Source organism: Nycticebus coucang, chromosome 14, assembly GCF_027406575.1.
Source record: "Nycticebus coucang isolate mNycCou1 chromosome 14, mNycCou1.pri, whole genome shotgun sequence".
Classification (NCBI taxonomy): Eukaryota; Metazoa; Chordata; class Mammalia; order Primates; family Lorisidae; genus Nycticebus; species Nycticebus coucang.
Window position 1 is genome coordinate 4,739,302 of NC_069793.1, and position 19,568 is coordinate 4,758,869.

General features: G+C 52.3%; 1 protein-coding gene across 4 annotated transcripts in view; it reads left to right on the forward strand.

Annotated features, from left to right (window-relative positions):
- The window catches only part of LRP5 (LDL receptor related protein 5), a 110,930-nt gene that overhangs the window by 64,764 nt on the left and 26,598 nt on the right, over positions 1 to 19,568 (forward strand). For all 4 annotated transcript variants that reach the window (XR_008374195.1, XM_053561200.1, XM_053561202.1 and 1 more), the window contains exons 8-13: positions 7,121 to 7,337; positions 9,608 to 9,897; positions 12,130 to 12,356; positions 13,494 to 13,678; positions 16,361 to 16,684; positions 18,639 to 18,838. Coding sequence is in view for 3 of the 4 variants with exons in the window: in XM_053561200.1 (XP_053417175.1) it covers positions 7,121 to 7,337; positions 9,608 to 9,897; positions 12,130 to 12,356; positions 13,494 to 13,678; positions 16,361 to 16,684; positions 18,639 to 18,838 (1,443 nt within the window). In the remaining variant the exon portion in view is untranslated. The remainder of the gene's footprint in view (positions 1 to 7,120; positions 7,338 to 9,607; positions 9,898 to 12,129; positions 12,357 to 13,493; positions 13,679 to 16,360; positions 16,685 to 18,638; positions 18,839 to 19,568) is intronic.

Sequence of the window (19,568 nt, forward strand, 5' to 3'; positions counted from 1 at the left end):
GGGACTATGGGCACCTGCCACAGTGCCCAGCTAATTTTTCTATTTTTAGTAGCGATGGGGTCTTAATTGTTGCTCAGGCTGGTCTTGAACGCCTGAGCTCAAGCAATTCACCCTCTTTGGCCTTGCAGAGTGCTGGGATTACAGGTGTGAGCTGCCACAACGCCCGGCTGTTTTTCTGTTGCAGTTTGGCCGGGGCTGGGATGGAACCCGTCACTCTTGGTATATGGGGCCAGCACCCTACCTACTGAGCCACAGGTGCCATCCAGCATGTCCTTTCTTCTTAGAGCGGGACAGTGCTCCATTGTACGGGTAGAGCGCATTTTATTTTTCCCTTTCTCAGCTGATGGACAGTTGTTTCCACCTTTTGTCTATGATGAACTGCTGCTGTGAGCATCAATACGCAGGTTTGTTTGGACACCTGTTTAAGTATTTTGGGTATACATTGAGTGGGGGAGTTGCTGGGTCATCGGTGATTGTAGGTCTGACTCACCATAGAGCCCTTAGACTGCTTCCCACACAGCTGCCCCGTTTCCCGTTCCCTGTGGCACCATACACAGGTTCTGATTTCTCTACTTGTTCTTTTCAATTTAAAAAAAAAAAAATTGATCATAGCTGCCCTAGAGGGTGGGCAGTGGTGCTCCGTATGGCTTTGATAACCGAGACGCTGGGCATCTTGTCATAGACTTGTCCCACAGCCACGTTTTGAGATACATCGCCTGGGCCCCATTTGCAGAATGAGAAACTGAGGTTTAGGGGACAGTAACTTGTGCAGGGTCACTCGGTGTGAATAGGTAGTCTCCAGGTGGTCTGACTTCAGAGCCTGCTAAGCTCTGCTAGCCCTTTTCTGAGGCCTTTGCAGTGTCCTGGTGTCCTGGGGAAGGTCCTCCTGATTGCATCTGTGCTACCGGTGGGTTGGCCTGTATCTGGTGGTCCAGACAGGAGAAGTAGAGTGGGAGGGGCATTGTAAAGGTGAGAGGAAAGAATTCCAAAGTCTCCATAATGTCATGGGGCAGTTAGAGCAATCAGAGGCTTGGTGAAGTCAGGCAAAGCCAGAGAGCTGCAGCGAGGAAAGTGGGTACAGCTGCAGCCACCCCGGGTCTGCACATGCTGGCCCAGCTTTTGATTTCTCCCTGTGGAATCGGTCCATTCATTGTCAGAGCCCTGTGGACACTGAAGGTTCCTTTCTTTCTCCACTGTGGGCCTGGTGACACACTTTGGGGACATGGGGCAGGCTTAGTCGTGCCTACTGCCTGCTTGTATGTCCAGCACAGACTTAGCCTCCTGCCCCAAGACAACACTGAGACACATGTGGAGACATTTCTTCCTTGTTCCCTGCCAGAACTCAGTGTGTCTTTTCCTGCCAACAGTGGGAACTGGTCCTGGCTGCGTGGGCAGACACCTGTATGTGTCCTCTTGGGGTCTAGCCCAGGAACAAACCCTGGTGACATTCTTTCAGTGGTAAACGTGCCAGGGCCTGGACTCCCCCTCCTGTGAGGGGTTCCGGGCTTGCTGCTGGCCATTTGGTGAACACCCACAGAGGGCTGGTGTGTACTGGCACTGGGGCCCTTAACACGTGCTCCTTGGATGTGGCCCTCAGCTGCCTGGCATTTCCCTTGGGATTGGCGGCTTCTGAAAGCTTCCAGAGGAGTAGCTCAGGTGCAGGAAGCCACGTTTACCTTCCTGAGAGTGCAGTGGACTCCAGGTGGGAGGATAGTTAGTGAACAGGACATGCTTCACACAGTGGGTACACTTCCAGCCAGACCTTGGATGAGTTTTGCCACTCACCTGAGAGGGGGAGAGAGGATTCTGGTTTGCACAGCTGTACTTGGCCTGGCTCTGGATGGAGAGGAAGGCGAGCTTGCCCTTTGCAGAGGAATTCAGTCTCCCAGTGTTTCGCCCCTGCCCCTCGAAGGACTTTACAGGGCAGCGGTGGCTGATCCCTTGATGAACTGGGAAAAGAACAAAGGTTTGGACATGCTGAGCTGACAAGATGGGGCTTCATCTGGGCATCAGCAGCACCTGAGTCGGGTGTACTGCGTGAGTTGGTGGGTGGGTCTGTGTGGCCTCTCTGGGTGGGCCTCCTACTGGCCTTGTCTGTGACTACTGCTCTTGAAATCAGAATAGGTTCATGCCCGACTGCCCAGTGGTTAGTCCCAGGCCACAAACAGCTGGTGCCATTGTCAGTGACAGTGGGGACTGGCACATGGCTCAGGGTGTGGGCTGAGGCCACTCCCTCACTGGCTTCCTCCGGGCAGCAGCCCCAGGCTCCCCTCTCTACCTGCTGAGCTGCCCAAGTCAGTCCTGACACAGGACCTGCCTCATGGAGATGGCCCGAATAAGTGGGGTCTGGGGTCCCGCGGATGCAGCCCCACCTCTCTCCCTGTTTTCACAACCTCCCGGTCTAGGAATCCCAGGTTGTGCTGGCTTCACCCTGGGACGCCTCCTTAACCCTTTTCCTGAGTTCTAGAGCCCTTGGGTTGGAGTTTAGCACCCATGGATGCCCTTAGCCACCCCCAACCCATCCTGTGACCCTCCAACACAGCCCCCCAAATGGAGCCTGCATGTTCCTACCCACCCGGACACTCAAGCCCAGCCAGGAGCTTTCCCCTCTTCCCTGCCACAGCTCTTAATGCCTGTGCCCTAAAGCAAGCTTCATTTGTGAGTGTGACTGGCATTGCTGTCTCCCAAAGGGGTCTCTGACAGGGAATGCTCAGGCTGTGCTCACCCCTTCCCTGGCCACGCTCCTTAGCTCGCTCCTGAGCCTCAGCCTCACGTGCCCGGCTGTCCCTATCCCCTCTCCCCAGAAGCCGGGGCCCCCTCCAGCAGCTCCATGGTCTTATGTGTGGGGATGTCCTACCGCCTCCACCCACTCAGCTGCCCGGGCAGGGTCTTCCTTTCCAAAACAGTGGCATCTGGTTCCTGCCTGGAGGCTGTCCAGGGCTAGTGCCTAGCCACAGAATTATTGTCGTTGTCATCATCATCACTTGTCTGTGAGCAGATCTTGTCTCCCAAAGCAGACGAGACCTCTCTGAGGTCCAGCTTGAGTTGGGGGTCATAGTGGTGACCCCAGACAGGCTGAGAACACATCAGGTCTGGGTCACCTGTGACCTCCTGATGTCCTGTGCATTCCCACCCAGGCTTTCTAGGTGGCTCTCACCCCCCTCACCTACCCCCGCTAGATGTTTGTCACCTGTCCTGACATTTACTAAATAGAAGTGATGTTGGCAGACTCAGAAAACACTCACTGCAGGCCTGCTGTGCTGTTCCCTGTCTGTGGCACCAGGGGACAAGGTCGACTACCTGACCATCCTCCCACCTGGAGTCCACTGCACCCAGAAGCTGTGTGCGTGTATTTGAGATCTTCTACTACATGGAATAATACAACTGTCTCATCTGCTTTGGGGTTTTGTGTGTGACAGCATGGGGCAGTTAATCCTCAAACAGCAGAGCTGTTTTCCTGTTATATGCATGTTCTCAGAGGGCTGGTCTTGTGCTCATGTCTTTTTATATAACCAAGTCAGTGGGAATGTGGGATTCATTATAAGGGCATCGCAGGCTAGTCGACTTTCTGGGCGCCACCATCTTGGGGCATCGCAGGCCAGACCTCACAGCAGCGCTGCTGCCCCTTGGAGCATGGCTGACAATGGGCTTTCCTGAGGCCATCTTGTCCTTCCCTTCCAGCTGGTAGCTGGTAAGCTGTAGGTGCCCCGATGGGCTGGTTGGGGAGGCAGGCGTCCATTCCATCTGCCTTGGGAAGGGAGCTGAAGCCGGCAGCTCAGAGAGCAGGGCTGGACCCCGAGTCGCTGTCCGGCCTCTGGGCCTAGTTTCCCTTCCTAAAAAGCAGGCGCACAGGGACTCCTAGAGCAGGGTTTGAAGACTCTAGTCGGGGCCCAGACTGCCACTTGTTTTTGTACCATTCTCAACCCTAAGAGAGGTTTATTTTTTTTACATTTTTTAATTTGAAAAACATTAAAAGAAGACTATTCCATGACCCATGAAAATTTATAGTGTGTTTAAATTTTAGTGTCTACGAACAACTTTATTTTGTTCTTTTTAATCAGCAAAGTGTTGTTGGAACACAGCGGCGCCTGACCGTTCGTGTCTCCCTGGGGTTTTGTGAGCTGCTTTTGCACCCTGAGACCGCTGTGGTCTGAAAGCTGAACGTATTTTCTACCCTTTACAGAAAAATATGCTGACCTCTGTCCTAGAAAATCCATCTCCCAAGTTGTCTCCCAGCTCCATCGTCTGTGGGTGTCCCAAATTTGATCCTGTTGTTTCTGAACATTCCCCTCCCAGGGGACAGAACAAGCGCATTCTCTGCGTCTCCTCTCCTGACGTTTTGATGGCTGAGCAAGGCTCATGGTGGGGGAGTCCTGGGGAGGTGGAGCTCCAGGAGAGGGGAGGCCTGATACCTTGGAGTTATTTTCACAGCTGTGTTGCTTCTGGTCAAGGTGTGCTGAAAGTTGTCACCAAAAGACCACTTTGGGATCCCTTCTTTTCTCTAGTGTTAGAGCAGCTAAGAACTGCTTATTTTAGGCCTGCTGTGTTTGCAAGGTGGTGAGTCCATGTGGTGCTCTAGGGCTTCTAGGCAAGTTCGAACTCGGCCTGGGCCTGCTAAACAACGACAACCACAACAAGAAAGTAACCTGGATGGGCCATGGGGGACTGGGGGAGTGGCTTCTGAGTGGCCGAGGAGGTCTCCAAGGGAGGGTGCGGCTGGTCCAGAGCCACCATCCTGCCCTCAATGTGGGTACAGCCTGGGAGGAGCAGCTCACTGCCTCCTCTACTTTGCTTTGGGGCAACCAAGGAGTAGGGAGCAAAGGTGGAGAGAGAAGTAGCTCTGGCCAGTGCCCATCACAGCAGTTCACCTAGGGCCTCTGGGCTTCCTTTCATTGTTTGAGGATGAGGCTGGGAGACAGGGACTCCCTCACCACAGTTCAGTTTAACCTGGCTGGAAATTGAGTTACTAAAATTAAGAAAGGCTGAGGGTGATGGCTTACACCTGTAATCCCAGCGTCCCAGCACTCTGGGAGGCCAAGGTGGGTGGAATCCTTGAGCTCAGAAGTTCAAGACCAGCCTGAGCAAGAGCAAGACCCTGTTTCTAAAAATAGCCGGGCATGGCCTGGTACCTGTAGCTCACTGGTTAGTGTGCCGGCCACTTACACTGGGTCTGGCAGGTTTGAACCCAGCCTAGGCCTGCTAAACAACAATGACAACTACAGCAATAACAACAAAATAGCTGGGCATTGTGGTGGGCACCTGTAGTTCCAGCTATTTGGGAGGCTGAGGCAAGAGAATCGCTTAAGCCCAAGAATTTGAGGTTGCTGTGAGAGCTGTGATGCCACAGCACTCTACCCAGGGCAACGTAGTGAGACTCTGTCTCAAAAAAAAAAAAATTAAGGAAATAGGACAGTAAGAGAAAAATCAAAGAGATAATATCGCCCTTTGGTAGGTTGGATCTTTGAGTCTTTTCTTTTTCTAGGTAGAGAGGATTATTTTCCTTGTCACATTCATATACTGTGCTGATGGCCCTCCCAGCCTTGGTGACTGTGGGTGGAGGAGGGGGCAAAGGGCCCTGCTGGTGTGAGCCTCACTCCTTGCTGGGCACCCAGGCCCGGGTCTCTCCAACGTGGCGCTGTGCTGCTGGGATGAGGCCCAGCCTCTCAGGTGTTCTCTGAGTATCCACCTTGTTGGGGAGCACGTGTTTACTGCCTTTGTGTGCCTCCCTGTTGCGGGGGCAAAACTCCAACGAGAGCCCTAAACCATGTGGGATCGAGGGCCCGTCACCCGCTGTTCACTGCTCACTGGAGCTGCCAGGACTGGTACCACCTGAGCCCCGACCTCACTGGGCTAAGCCCGCTGTTTGCACCAAGCTGGCCTCTCAGAACCCAGTGTGGGGAGCTGCTTTAATGCTCCATGCCTGGGCCTTCTCACTCCAGTGTAGTTGCTGCAGGCTGGGCCCAGCCACTGCTTTGTTTTGTTAAGTTCTGTGGGTGACTTTAGCTCTTAGCTAGTAGTTGCAGGAGCAGAGACTAGGTCCGTGAGGGTGCAGAGCACTGCAGCAGAGTTGGGCTGGGGCCCAGAGCCATGTGCCCCTCCCTGTTTACCCAGCAGTTTGGTCCTGAGCTGTCCAACCACAGAGGACCAAAGCTCCCTCTCCCTGCACGTTCAGTCTGTCTCATGTTTATGGCGCCTGTGAAAAACAGATGATCTGTAGCTTTTCTGATGAGTAGGAAATGTAATCTGGCTTCAGGAGGCCTGCCGAAGCTTGCCTGTAATTGCCTTGCGTCTCTTTAATCCTCTCCTGAGAGCCCGAGAGCTTGAGAGCCTGAACGTGGTGTCTTTACTTGGTCTTCCTTTTAACATAAGCTGCTACGGGATCTTGGATCATTGGATGCTGTCTTACCTCTAGTGTCTGTAGTCTCAGCTTGTTAAGGCATTTATGTCCGACGGTATTTTCTGCAGTGTAGCTTTTGCTGTAGTTGCCCTTAATTAACACCGACTCTTCTAGGAAGAGATTTGACTTTTACATCTTGGAGTAACCAGGGTAGAAGTGTCTAGACCCACAGGCTTAGTTGTAGAACAAGAAGTTCATCTGGTCTGACTGAGTGAGAAATTAGTTCACAAAGAGTGGAAGGGACTTGGCCAGGCCCTGTAGTGGCTTGGCCTTCGGCAACTCTGTGTGGTGGTGTGAACTGGGGACCCCTAGGTCACGGGCAGGCATGGCTGGTGGACCCAGGCCTCCTGCCTGCAGAGCACACCCTGGTCCGAGACCCACTCATTGGTCAGGCAGCTCAACGGTAAGGGAGAAGAAATACCTGTTTGCCTGGCATGTTTATATTGGGCTACCTGTCCCCACACAACACCCACATTCAGGCAGGGGAGGCTGTGAGTAAGAGCTTCCGAGCTGCCCTGTCATTGCCCTGTCAAATGGAGATGTGCATCATAATGAAAATCATTTATCCAGCACCCCCATGAGCCCTGACACTGGTGTTTTTGGTCCCTGGCACAGTGTGGACAAAGCAGAGGCTCCTGGGAGCTCAGGCCAGAGGCGGGGGCAGGGTGGCTCACATTGGCGTGGCCCTAGCCCATCCAGACCTGTGTCACTCCTGTCCTGTAGGTGATCAATGTGGACGGGACGAAGAGACGGATTCTCCTGGAGGACAAGCTCCCGCACATTTTCGGCTTCACGCTGCTAGGGGACTTCATCTACTGGACGGACTGGCAGCGTCGCAGCATTGAGCGAGTGCACAAGGTGAAGGCCAGCCGCGACGTCATCATCGACCAGCTGCCCGACCTGATGGGGCTCAAGGCGGTGAACGTGGCCAAGGTCATCGGTGAGTCAGGGAGGCCCAGGCCCCTGCTCATTCACACTGACTGGCACAAGGGAGAAGTAACGGGCCCAGGTTTGGTATCCAGCTGGGAAGGGCAGGTGGGGCAGGAAAAATGGCAACATCTAGCCAAGGACAGACAGGAGTAGGGCTGGTATAGAGGATGTTGACCAAGTGGTAGGTGTGGATCAGGAATGTCAGTACTTATTGTTACCATTGTGGCTGACGTTTGCTGAGCACCTACTGTGCGCCAGACCCTGGCTGAGGGCCTTAGTGTCCAGAGCAGTGCCATGTGCTGCTGTAGCTACGGCCCCGTTTCCACTGGGACAGGGGATGTGGCATCCTGCAGCTCAGGGCCCTGAGCTCAGAGCTCGCCCCTGGGCCTACCTTGACCTCGTTGCTGGGCTGGGCTGGGCTGGGCTATGATCATTGTCCACCGTGGCCAGGCTTGACCCTCAGAAACACACACGCACCTTCTCCTGAAAGCCAGGATCTGCAAAATGCTCACCAAGGAAATCGTTGTTGGACACAATAATTAGTCTCTTTCTGAAAAGGATCCCAAGTGCAAATCAGCAAGTTACATTGGAGAGAGCAGCGTCTGGGTGGGGCCTTGGGTGCCTCAGGGCAGGGGGCCTGGGGCATGGCAGTTCTCTGCTGGACGCATGGGGGAGTGGACAGAGGTCCCAGTGTTCACCAAGTCACCTGCAATCTAGTGAGTGAGATGCCTGAGTCAGCTCTGCTACAAGTTTGATGATGGTGACTGTGATGTTAGAGAGGACTGTGGCTTCAGAATACGAGGGAGCTAATTGAGGTTGGAATTGGGGCGAGGCTTGCCCAGCAGAAGTGGAGGCTAAGGTAAGAGCTGGGAGCGAGACAGGGCAGGCAGCCTCGGAGCAGCAGGTGCTCCCTGGCCAGGGGCTGTATCAAGGCCTGTGCTCCTGATGCAGAGAGGACAGAAGGGTGGGTCTGTAGGTTTAGTTCACCAGTCACCTTTAGAAACACATTCATGAGGCCAGGCAATGCAGCTCACACCTGTAATCCTGGTGTTTCGGGAGACTGAAGCAAGAGAATCACTTGAGCCCAGGAGCTTAAGGTTGCAGTGAGCTATGATGATGCCACTGCACTCTAGCCAGGGAAATAGAGTGAGACCCCATGTTAAAACAAAGTAAAACCCCCACAAAAACACATTGATTCTCCACTGTGGAGAGTGAGACTCAATTGTGAGTGTTCAAAAAGCAAACCCCAGCAATAACAAAAAAGGCTGCACCCTAGGGCTGTGATTTAAAGTTGAGGAACTCCCCTCCTCACTGTCTCCTGATTTACTAAGGCAGGGAGGGGGAAGGATTCATTTTATAGCTTAAATATTTAACACTCAATTAAAGCCAATTTTAATAGTGCTTCAGTAGATGAGTAAGATTAACAAACTGGCCAAAAATAAACAAACATGCTTCCTGCTGTCTGCTTTCATAAAAAAGAGACACCTTTGGGTGGCGCCTGTGGCTCAGTCGGTAAGGCGCCAGCCCCATATATGGAGGGTGGCAGGTCCAAACCCGGCCCCGGCCAAATGCAACCAAAAAATAGCCGGGCGTTGTGGGAGGCACCTGTAGTCCCAGCTACTCGGGAGGCTGAGGCAAGAGAATCGCTTAAGCCCAAGAGTTGGAGGTTGCTGTGAGCTGTGTGACGCCACGGCACTCTACCGAGGGCCATAAAGTGAGACTCTGTCTCTACAGAAAAAAAAGAGACACCTTTAACCGTCCTGTCGAACCTGAGTTTTCGAGTTTGCCAAGAATGTTGATGACTTGGAGGGAACCCCAGGGTAGGGCTCCGGGAGCCTGTCTGGTCAGCAGGCCAAGGAAGGGTGACCTCCCAGCACTGCCTCAAAGTGCCCCATGTCCAAGGCCAGCCTGCTTGGCGATGCCCTTGCTGCTCTGTGACTTCCTCTGCTGCCCTCAGCAGCATCTCTGAACCTCAGTTTCCTTGATTAAACAGTAGGGATAAGAATAAGCACTACTTGCTAGGTTGATGGAGTAAGCGAAGACAGGTGACCCCAGGGGCCAGTGCCTGGCTCACGGTTAGGTCCGGGCAGGGCCTCCTCCTGCTGCTGTTGTTACTGCTGCTCGACTATACCAGGGGAGGACTGTGGTTGGCATCATCCCACCACCCACATCCTGTCCCGTTAGACTTGTGGTGGGAATAGAGCCATGCCCTCCTGTGGCTGGGTCCCACCTGCTCTTGGCTGGGCTCTGGATATTTACAGCCTGTGAATTTGCTTCCAGGAACCAACCCGTGTGCAGACAGGAATGGAGGGTGCAGCCACCTGTGCTTCTTCACACCCCATGCAACCAGGTGCGGTTGCCCCATCGGCCTGGAGCTGCTCAGTGACATGAAGACCTGCATTGTGCCTGAGGCCTTCCTTGTCTTCACCAGCAGAGCCGCCATCCACAGAATCTCCCTGGAGACCAACAACAACGACGTGGCCATCCCGCTCACTGGCGTCAAGGAGGCCTCTGCGCTGGACTTTGACGTGTCCAACAACCACATCTACTGGACAGACGTCAGCCTGAAGGTACTATGGGCTGGATCCACTACGTGTGCAGTGTATTTTTTTGTGCTTTTTGGTTTGTTTGAGACACAGTCTCACTCTGTTGCCTTGGCTAGAGTGCCGTGGTGTCATAACTCACAGCAGCCTCAAACTCTTGGGCTCAAGCAATCCTCCTGCCTCAGCCTCCCAAGTAGCTGGGACTACAGGTGCCCACTACCATGCCTGGCTAATTTTTCTATTTTTAATAGAGACAGGGTCTCACTCTTTCTCGGGCTGGTCTTGAATTCCTGAGCTCCGGTGATCCACCTGCCTCAGTCTCCCAGAGTGCAAGGATTGCAGGCATGAGCTATTGTGCCCAGCCCACATGTAGCTTTTACATGAAAACCTTGCCCATAATGTTACCACCTCAAAGACTTAAAAATTTTTTAAAGAACTGTAATATTTATTGTAACTTGAATCAAGCTAATAAAATATTAATGAAAGTATTTTTAATTAACAAATATGAATGACTATAATGAGCAGATTACACTAGACACGTGGGCTTTTATAGAGTGCTGTGTAAACTTGAAACATTTGTTATAAATTGCCCTTGACTTCAGACTCGCTCCACCCATTCCTGCTCCTTTGCCAGCGCCCAATTTACATAGCAGACTCTTTCTTCAAAATGCATACCTCCTGGAAAAATATAGGAAAAGACGTTTTTGACATCTAATGTAGGTTTGGAGCTCAGCACCCGTAGCACAGTGGTTACAGCACCAGCCACATAGACCAAGACTGGCGGGTTTGAACACGGCCTGGGCCTGCTAAACAACAATGACAACTAGAACAAAAAAAATAGCCAAGTGTTGTGGAGCGCGCCTGTAGTCCCAGCTACTTGGGAAGCTGAGGCAAGAGAATCACTGAAGCCCAAGAGTTTGAGGTTGCTGTGAGCTGTGATGCTATAGCACTCTACTGAAAGTGACGTAGTAAGACTCTGTCTCAAAAAATAAATAAAGCAGGTTTGGCACACTGGCCCCTAGGCTGGCCTCTTGGTTTTGTAAATGAAGTTTTATTGGAACATGGTGGTTCCCATCTGTTGGTGGATTGTCTACAGTGGCTTCTGTGCTGCCTTGCTGAGGAGTTGTGGCAGAGCCATGTGGCTTGTGAAGCCTAAAATATTTACTGTCTGCCCCTTTACAGAGTAGATTTGCTGATTTGTATTCTAAAATACTGGCCAGCTAAAATAGTGAAATCATCTATCTTTTATTCTATTACTTGCCTTACATTTCTTTGAAAGATTTTTTTCTGATTTTAAAAAGTCACAAGAGTTCTTTTTAGAGAAAGGAAATATACAGAAAAGAATAAAGGAAAAAATAAAAATCACCCATAACTTCCTCAGTGAGAGTCAACTATTTCTGACACTTCTGAGTGTTTCCTTCAAGTCTTTTTCTCTAAGATAGTATTTCTCATAATCACAGCCTTATGCTACATAGAATTTTGTATTGTGATTTCACTTAATGTTGTAACAGGTATTTTTTTAAGCTATTGTAAATGCTTTAATATAATTTTTTAAAAACATGTAAAATATTGCACTGCACAGATATTCTAAACAACATTCTAGTAACAAATGTCTTTGGGGCCCCACATGGTAGCACACACCTGTAATCCCAGCTACTTGGGAGGCTGAAGTGGCAAGATTGCTTAAGGCCAAGAGTTCGGGATCAGCCTGGGCAACATAGTGAGACCCTGTCTCTAAAAAAATTTTTTTAAAATTACCTGCGTACAATAGTGCATACCTGTAGTCCCAAATACTTAGGAGGCTGAGGCATGAGGATTGCTTGAACCCAGGAGTTAGAGGCTGCAGTGAGATATGATTGTGCCACTGCACAAGGGCAAAAGAGCAAGACCCTGCCTCTTAAAAACTCTGTGTATAATGTTTATAAAGCCTTTTTCTTGTATTTTGAATAGTTCTCTGTCTTTTGTATTTTTATTAGTTCCTTGGAATAAAGTTTCAGGAGGAAGATTCCTGGGTGAAGGATATAGGTGTTTTTAAGACTCATATGTACATATGTAATATCAATATGCAAGTTGCTTTTTCTTAAAAGGTTGCATTTTGCTACATTTCAAATAATCATTTTAAAACTCTTAAAGGTTGGCAACCTGATCCCAAATGCGGTCAGTCGTTGCTTCAGGTAAGCATGCTTCTCGTGGCTAGGTGTCTACAAAGGATGCTGGTTCCTAAAACGTGGCCCTTTCTTCCTCCCCACCTGCCGCCAGACCATCAGCCGCGCCTTCATGAACGGCAGCTCGGTGGAGCACGTGATTGAGTTTGGCCTCGACTACCCGGAAGGCATGGCTGTGGACTGGATGGGCAAGAACCTCTATTGGGCCGACACTGGGACTAACAGGATTGAAGTGGCCCGGCTGGATGGGCAGTTCCGGCAAGTTCTTGTGTGGAGGGACTTGGACAACCCGAGGTCGTTGGCCCTGGATCCCACCAAAGGGTAGGGCTGCGTGTGTCTATGGCATGTGTCTGTGTGCCCTGCCACCTCTCTGGGTAGCACATTCTGTGCCCGTGAGGCAGAGGGGTTGGCTGCCCACCTGGGGCTGTGTGATCAGAGTTGTCCTGGCTGTCCTTACTCATGATGTGGCTGGGGCTATCAGAACCCTTAGAAGTCATCTAGTTCACTCAGGGAGGGCAAGCTGAGGACAGAGCAGGAGAGGATGGACGGCGCTTACCAGGCACTGTGCTGGCTGCTTTTACCTGGGATGTCTCATCCGAGGATGTAGGGTCGGTATCTCTGTTTCTGATTTTACAGATGCAGAAACAGAGGCTTTAAGAAACTGACTTACCAAAGGTCATTGAGGCCATTTGGAGCAGAGCTTGGCCAAGATGTTCTACGTCAGGCACTGCCCATCAGGGCCTCCTTTCCTGGCACTGTGTTGCTGGACTCTGCGGTCTCAGAGCTGGCTTTGAGGTCCTCAGATGTCTTGCAGGCCACTGAGCTGCAACCGAGCACCCACCTCTGGAGATAACTGTGCTTTTATCTGCCCGGCAGCTTGGGGGCCCTGGGCAGGATCTCTCCCTGGACCTGAGCTTGCTTTTCTGTGCGGCAGGCACAGTGTTCACCCCATAGAGTGTCTGTAGTATTCGTGGAGCTGCTCAATCCCTGCCTGTGACATGCCCTGCAAGGGAGTGAAGGAAGATTCAGCATGGCAGGGCAAAGAGAAGAGGTCCAGGTTTATGGGAAGGAGAGTAAAACTTATACAACCCTGGAGTTAGGGTGTGTTTCTCTTCTGGATCTCTTGAAGAGGAAGAAAGGTGGGAGGGACCAGGGCTGTTAACCCAGGCTGAGTTTGCTTCCCTGCCCACAAGGCCGCCTCTGTTCTCACCTCATTTTCTACCCCTTCCAGGAAAGGGAGTGTTTGTCCATGCACCTGTGTCCATCCTGGCTTCTGCCATCTCCTGGCATCTGGGAGGGTTGTTTGGACTATAGTGGGGGCTCAGCAGGGATCTTGCCCCTTCCCTGCTTCCAGGACTCAGCTTTCCCCAGGAAGGAGAGGGCCGCACTGAGCAGACGGTGGCATTATGTGCCCCCCACCGCCATCTCCCTTTGGTGACCTCCCCTGGTACCTTCCAGCTACATTTACTGGACCGAGTGGGGCGGCAAGCCCAGGATTGTGCGGGCCTTCATGGACGGGACCAACTGCATGACGCTGGTGGACAAGGTGGGCCGGGCCAATGACCTCACGATTGACTACACCGACCAGCGTCTGTACTGGACCGACCTGGACACCAATATGATTGAGTCGTCCAACATGCTGGGTGAGGGCTGGCTGGGGCCTGTTGGGCTGAGCCCTGTGCTTTGGCAGGGAGGGTGGGGCAGCCAGGCATTGGGCACATCCCAGCCCCACCAAACAATGCACCTCTGGCCTGCTGGTTCCCAGCCCTTGCACAAGGTGTGGACTCACCATGAGCTCATTAGCCTCACCCTTCCCTGGGCTCAGTGCCATTGCTGTGGTTGTGTTGGGAGAGGCCTTGGTGGCAGCTATTTCCTATGCGCCTGGCTCTAGGCTAGAATGAAGCAGAGGTTTTCATTGATGGGGAAACTGACTTCCAGGGAGTCACATGACTTGCCTGAGATTACAGTGCTAGTGAGCTGTGGAGGACTCATCGGACACTAGCACTCAATTTCTACCCTGCCCTAAGTACTTGCTGTGTTTGTAGACTGCCAGCACCCCAGGCTGTTCTAGTTTCATTTCCTTTCTACAGATAGTGAAAACGTTCAGGGAACTTTTACAAATACCTATCCCAGGTCATCTAGCTGTAGGCGCAGGATTTGAGCCCGGGGAGATAACTCTATACCAGCTGTTCTCAACCTGTGGGTCACAATCCCTTTGTAACAGTGAAAATACATCCTCCGTATTAGATATTTACATTATGATTCATAACAGTAGCAAAATTACAGTTATGAAGTAGCAATGAAAATAATTTTATGGTTGGGGTCACCACAACATGAGGAGCTGTATTAAAGGGTCATGGCGTTAGGAGGCATTAGGAAGATTGAGAACCACAGCTCTAGACTCTTCTGCTAGAGGGGCGCGGTTATGTTAGCTGCCTTGGGTGATGCTCCAGGTGCTGGGGCTACTAGGCTGCGACCGACTGGGAGAATGGAGGGTTGATAGGCTCAGATCCTGAGTCCCAGGCAGGCTTTGGCTTCTGGGCAAACAGGAGCAGAGGGTGTGCCTGGTTGTGCAGTGCTGGGATGGTCACCCAAGTGGGCTGGCTTTGGGGATCCTGGGCTGGCCTGTTGTTCCCAGGGCCTGGCAGAGCCTCTGTGAGCCATCCAGCATAGTGGAACCTTCAGGAAGGTGAGGGGAATTCGGCTTCCTGCCTGGTGCCAGCTGCTAGATGGGTGTGGTTGTCCCCATTGTATGGATGAGGAAACTGCGGTGTAGTGGGCTGGGCGCCTTATCCCAGGCACTGTGTAGGCAGAACAGGAGCTGGAGCCCCCCATGTCCTGGTTTCTGCTTGAGGCAGGCTGCACCCACGTGGCTGACTGACTGCCCTGGTGTGTGAGGGAAAGTCTGAGTGTGCCTTCGAGCCCTCCACCCCTGCTCAGAGGTGAATCGTGTGACCTTGCTAGTGCCAGTCACTGGTTTCTGTGGCTCCTGGGGAACGATGAAGTTCATTAACTGCCCTGGAGCGAGGACAGGCTCCGATGAAAACCAGGAAAGCCCTGGAGACTGACTGGCAGAAGCCTGTAAGTTAAGGGTGGCCAGGTGGCCGTGTGCGCTGGGCCTTGCCGTCACTCTGCTGTGTGTTTTCTGCTTAATGCTCTGGACATTACTGAGCATTTGATTAATAATGTGGAAGGCCCACGCTCGTAACTGGAGGAGCAAAGGCTGAGTAACAATGCCTGTGTGGTGCGAGCTGGTGGGAACGTGGCTGTGGAGCCTCACTGGCTGGGCTGCGATCCCAGCTCTGCTGCTTAGATGCTGTTTAACTTTAGCCAAGTCACTTAGCCTCCTGTGCCTCAGTCTCCTAGTAATAACGGTACCCAGCACCTCCCTCACAGGGTTGTTGTTGTAAGAATTAATAAGATAATATGGACAAAAACATGTCGGATGCCTGGCACCCATTAAGTGCCCTCTGAGGGTCAGACTCTGAATCTCTGTGACTTCTGACCATGTCGTTGTTTTTATTGCTCTGCCTCTACGTTATGTGAAGACACCACCATTTACTGTTGACGTACATGTGTGTTGTTTCTAGTTTGTGACTATACAAGGTGTCCCAAAAGTCACTCACAGAGTCACTATACATAGGGAAAATGGGAAGTTGTAGTTAAGGAGACCTTTGTTTATAAAATATTCATGACAAAATTTTACAAAATGTTGTCCACCTGTTGGCCACCTCTTTGTAGAATTTTGAACCACGTTGCAATGTTGCAAGGTTTGGGTCAACGACAAACCTCATATGTGTGGTGGTCCCCTCAGATTATAATTTGTATTGTTACTGTGCCTTTCCCACGCTCTGGTACGGGAGATACTCAGATCCTTTCTGTTTGTTACGGGGGCTCCCGGTCTCAGCATGGGTGTGTAGCCTGGGGGCAGTAAGCCTGGGGGTGCAGTTGGCTATACCAGCCAGGTTGGTGTCAGAGCACACGTGACATTCACACAAGGATGACATTGCACAGTCAGGCCTAACTAAGCATTTCCCGGTGCCCATCCCTCTCGTCAGGAGGCTCACGACCGTCCTCACTGCCGTGAACTTTCTAGTGTGTGGGATTCAGGTGGGAGAGGCACGCTTTGCTCTCACGTATATGCCCAGGGGTGGACCTGCCGAGTGGGTGGCTGTTCAGCTTGGGTGGATCCTGAGTGGCCAAAGCCTTTAAGGCTCCCACGTGGTTGCCGGGCTGCAGGGTTGGACTGGTTTGTCCGACAGGGCGCCCGTGCTGTGTGGCCTGGCCGTGCCATTGCTGACGCTGTGCCGCGTGTTTCCACACAGGTCAGGAGCGGGTCGTGATTGCCGATGACCTCCCACACCCATTTGGCCTGACGCAGTACAGCGATTACATCTACTGGACGGACTGGAATCTGCACAGCATCGAGCGGGCCGACAAGACCAGCGGCCGGAACCGTACCCTCATCCAGGGGCATCTGGACTTCGTCATGGACATCCTGGTGTTCCACTCCTCCCGCCAGGATGGCCTCAATGACTGCATGCATAACAACGGGCAGTGCGGGCAGCTGTGCCTCGCTGTCCCTGGAGGCCACCGCTGTGGCTGCGCCTCACACTACACCCTGGACCCCAGCAGCCGCAACTGTAGTCGTAAGTGCTTCCCCCATCCCTACACTTCACCCCCACATTAGATCAGGCCGGCTCTGGGAGCTGTGGTGGAAAGGAGCTTTTTTTCTATGGATATCTTGTTGTACACAGACGGCAGGGCAGGCTGTGCACTGCAGAGGTGCACAGTGCTGCTTGGAGGCCCAGGCTAGGTGAAGGGCTTGCTGTATCAAGACACAAATACATGGACCAAGCCCTCAGCTGGAAGATTCTAAGGGAGGACGTTTGGATGTGAGAACCAGTCGCTGGGGGAGAGCCCCCACCAGATTGCCGGTACTGTGCTAAGTGGTTTCCACAGCACTCATTTGCCATGGGCAGGGGGGCACGTGACACAGTCCCCATTTCACAGAAAAGGAACCTAAGGCAAAGAGATGTGTAGTAACTCTCCCACGGCCACAAAGCTGGGAAGGTGTGAGCCAGGCAGGCTGGCTCCAGGGTCCCCCCATCTTGACTGGGAGGCCTTGCCTCAACTCCTGTAATCCTCACACTACCCTGAGTTATAGGTGGGCCTCTCTGTTCTCATTTCAACAGTGAGGCTCAGCGAGCCCAGGGGGGACTTTCCCACGGCCCTCAGGGAGCACAGGTGCATCCTGTTGGCAGGGTCTTCCCCATGACACCAGCACAGAGCCAAGCGTTGCTCAGCCTCTATGTAGCACTGTGCGGTTTATAGAGCTCCCTGACCTCGGGGCCTGTCTGAGCCTCGTGTAGCCCTGGGCGCCTCCAGGGCTGGGCTTGCCTGTCCCAGTTATATGGGAAGGTTAAGGGGCTGTCAGAGGCCCTGAGCTGGTACACGTGTGTGATAAAGTTGGTCATGTCGCTCACTTTTCCTCCCTAGGCCACACTGTGAAGGGTGGAAGTGCAGGGAACCCAGGCAAGGAGGGGATGCCATCACTCAGAGTCTCCTGCAGCCGGCAGACCTGGGGTGGCAACTTGATTTCAAACCAGCCACTATAACCCTCAGAGGGCGGCTGTACCTGGTGTCCCCAGCGTGCTCTGAGTGGTGCAGTTTGTGAACACAGGTGGCTTGCTGCAGGTCTGCAGATCTCTGCTCCCTGCCGCAGGTTGTGACCGTCCTGTGCTCCCCCCCGTAGATAGCATGTTCTTTGGGACCTTGTTCCAGAGACCCCAGGGAAGGCCTAGGAACGTTCTCAGCCCCTCCCAGTCTCTGCCTGCCTTGGGAGATGTGGGGAGACTGCCGGAGTCGGCTCCCAGGCCAGCCTGGCTCCTGGCACTGTACTGTGGGGTTGTGTGCTGGAGCGTCCACTTCTGGTGACGTCATTTACTTTACATGGTTTTTGGCAGTTCACTGGAGCAAATTACATAGTCATCCAAGCATCACATACATTTGTGGGTGTGAGTTGATGTTCAGTACCACAGCCTGCCTTTGTCTTTTTTTTTTTTTTTCTGAGGCAGGGTCTTGCTTGTCACCTCAGCTAGAGTCCAGTGGCATCATCGTAGCTCACAGCAATCTCAAACCCCTGGGCTCAAGCCATCCTTCTGCTTATAGTCCCTGGAGTCGCTGGGACTATAGGTGCTCACAATAACATCTGCCTGATTTTTATAGTTTTAGTAGAGACAGGGTCTCGCTCTTGCTCAGGATGGTCTGGAACTCCTGAGCTCAAGCAATCCTTCTGCCTTGGCCTCCCAGAGTACTGGGATTACAGGCCCGAGCCAGTGTGCCTGGTTCTTTCCTTCTGCCTTTCAGTCTTAACCATTTACAAATTTATTCTCTATTTCCAAAATAACATTTATCCTTTGAAACTTCAGAGACATGTAACAGAGAGAGTAAAACTTCCCGGTCCTCCAGTCTTCCCAGGGACATCTGGCAGGTCTGTGTGCAGATGTCCTTACTGTGATAAAGGGTCATGCTGTCCATCCCGCCCGCCCCCTTCAGCCTCCAGGCGCTGACGCATAGCCCTCTCCTCTCTGCCTCCCGCAGCACCCACCACCTTCTTGTTGTTCAGCCAGAAATGTGCCATCAGCCGGATGATCCCAGACGACCAGCATAGTCCGGACCTCATCCTGCCCCTGCATGGGCTAAGGAACGTCAGGGCCATTGACTATGACCCCCTGGACAAGTTCATCTATTGGGTGGATGGGCGCCAGAACATCAAACGTGCCAAGGACGACGGGACCCAGGCAAGTGTACCCGCTGGAAGGGTGTGGAGAGGCCTTCATGAGGAGCTCCCCCGGTGGTTTGCAGGCTGCTGGCCCCTTTTCTTGGTAGAGGGGCCCATCAGAGCCGGATCTGGGTAAACAGCAACTTGGTCTTTGACTGTGGAATCTCTGTGTATAACCCTGAGCAGGGGAACTGTAGACCACGTGTATAATCTGAATTCCCAGTTGTTGGAGCAGTTGTGGTTGGGGTCGAAACCCATGGGTTTTTTTTCTTCTCAGGGTGTTTTTTTGTCTTTTAGGGGCAATTGACATTGGTTACTCTAGATTTGTCATTTATTCTTCAGGAATTTTGCCATCATTTCTGCTATAGTGCAATGCACGCACCATTCTGCACAGAGTTGCACGGTAAAAACAACATAGCTTATGGGAAAGGGGGGCCACCTGGGTACAAGGCTCAAAAACTTGTCAGGGACACATAAAAAAAGAGAAAGATAATAAACACTGGAACACCTTTTTACACATATCCTACAATAATGTGCAATGTGTTCAATAAATATGGCTCTTTCCCTTAAAAAGACCTGAAGTTGGCTCGTGGGCATGAGCACTGGGAGGGTTGCAGCTCGTGAGTTTTCGTGAAGCGGCAGGAGGAGGATTATGTGAAATTAGATGGAAAGTTCTCCCCCAGGTGTGGGTGGCCATGGCTAACAGTCCCGCGGTGAGCCCAGGGAGATAGGAGGTAGAGGTGAGCATG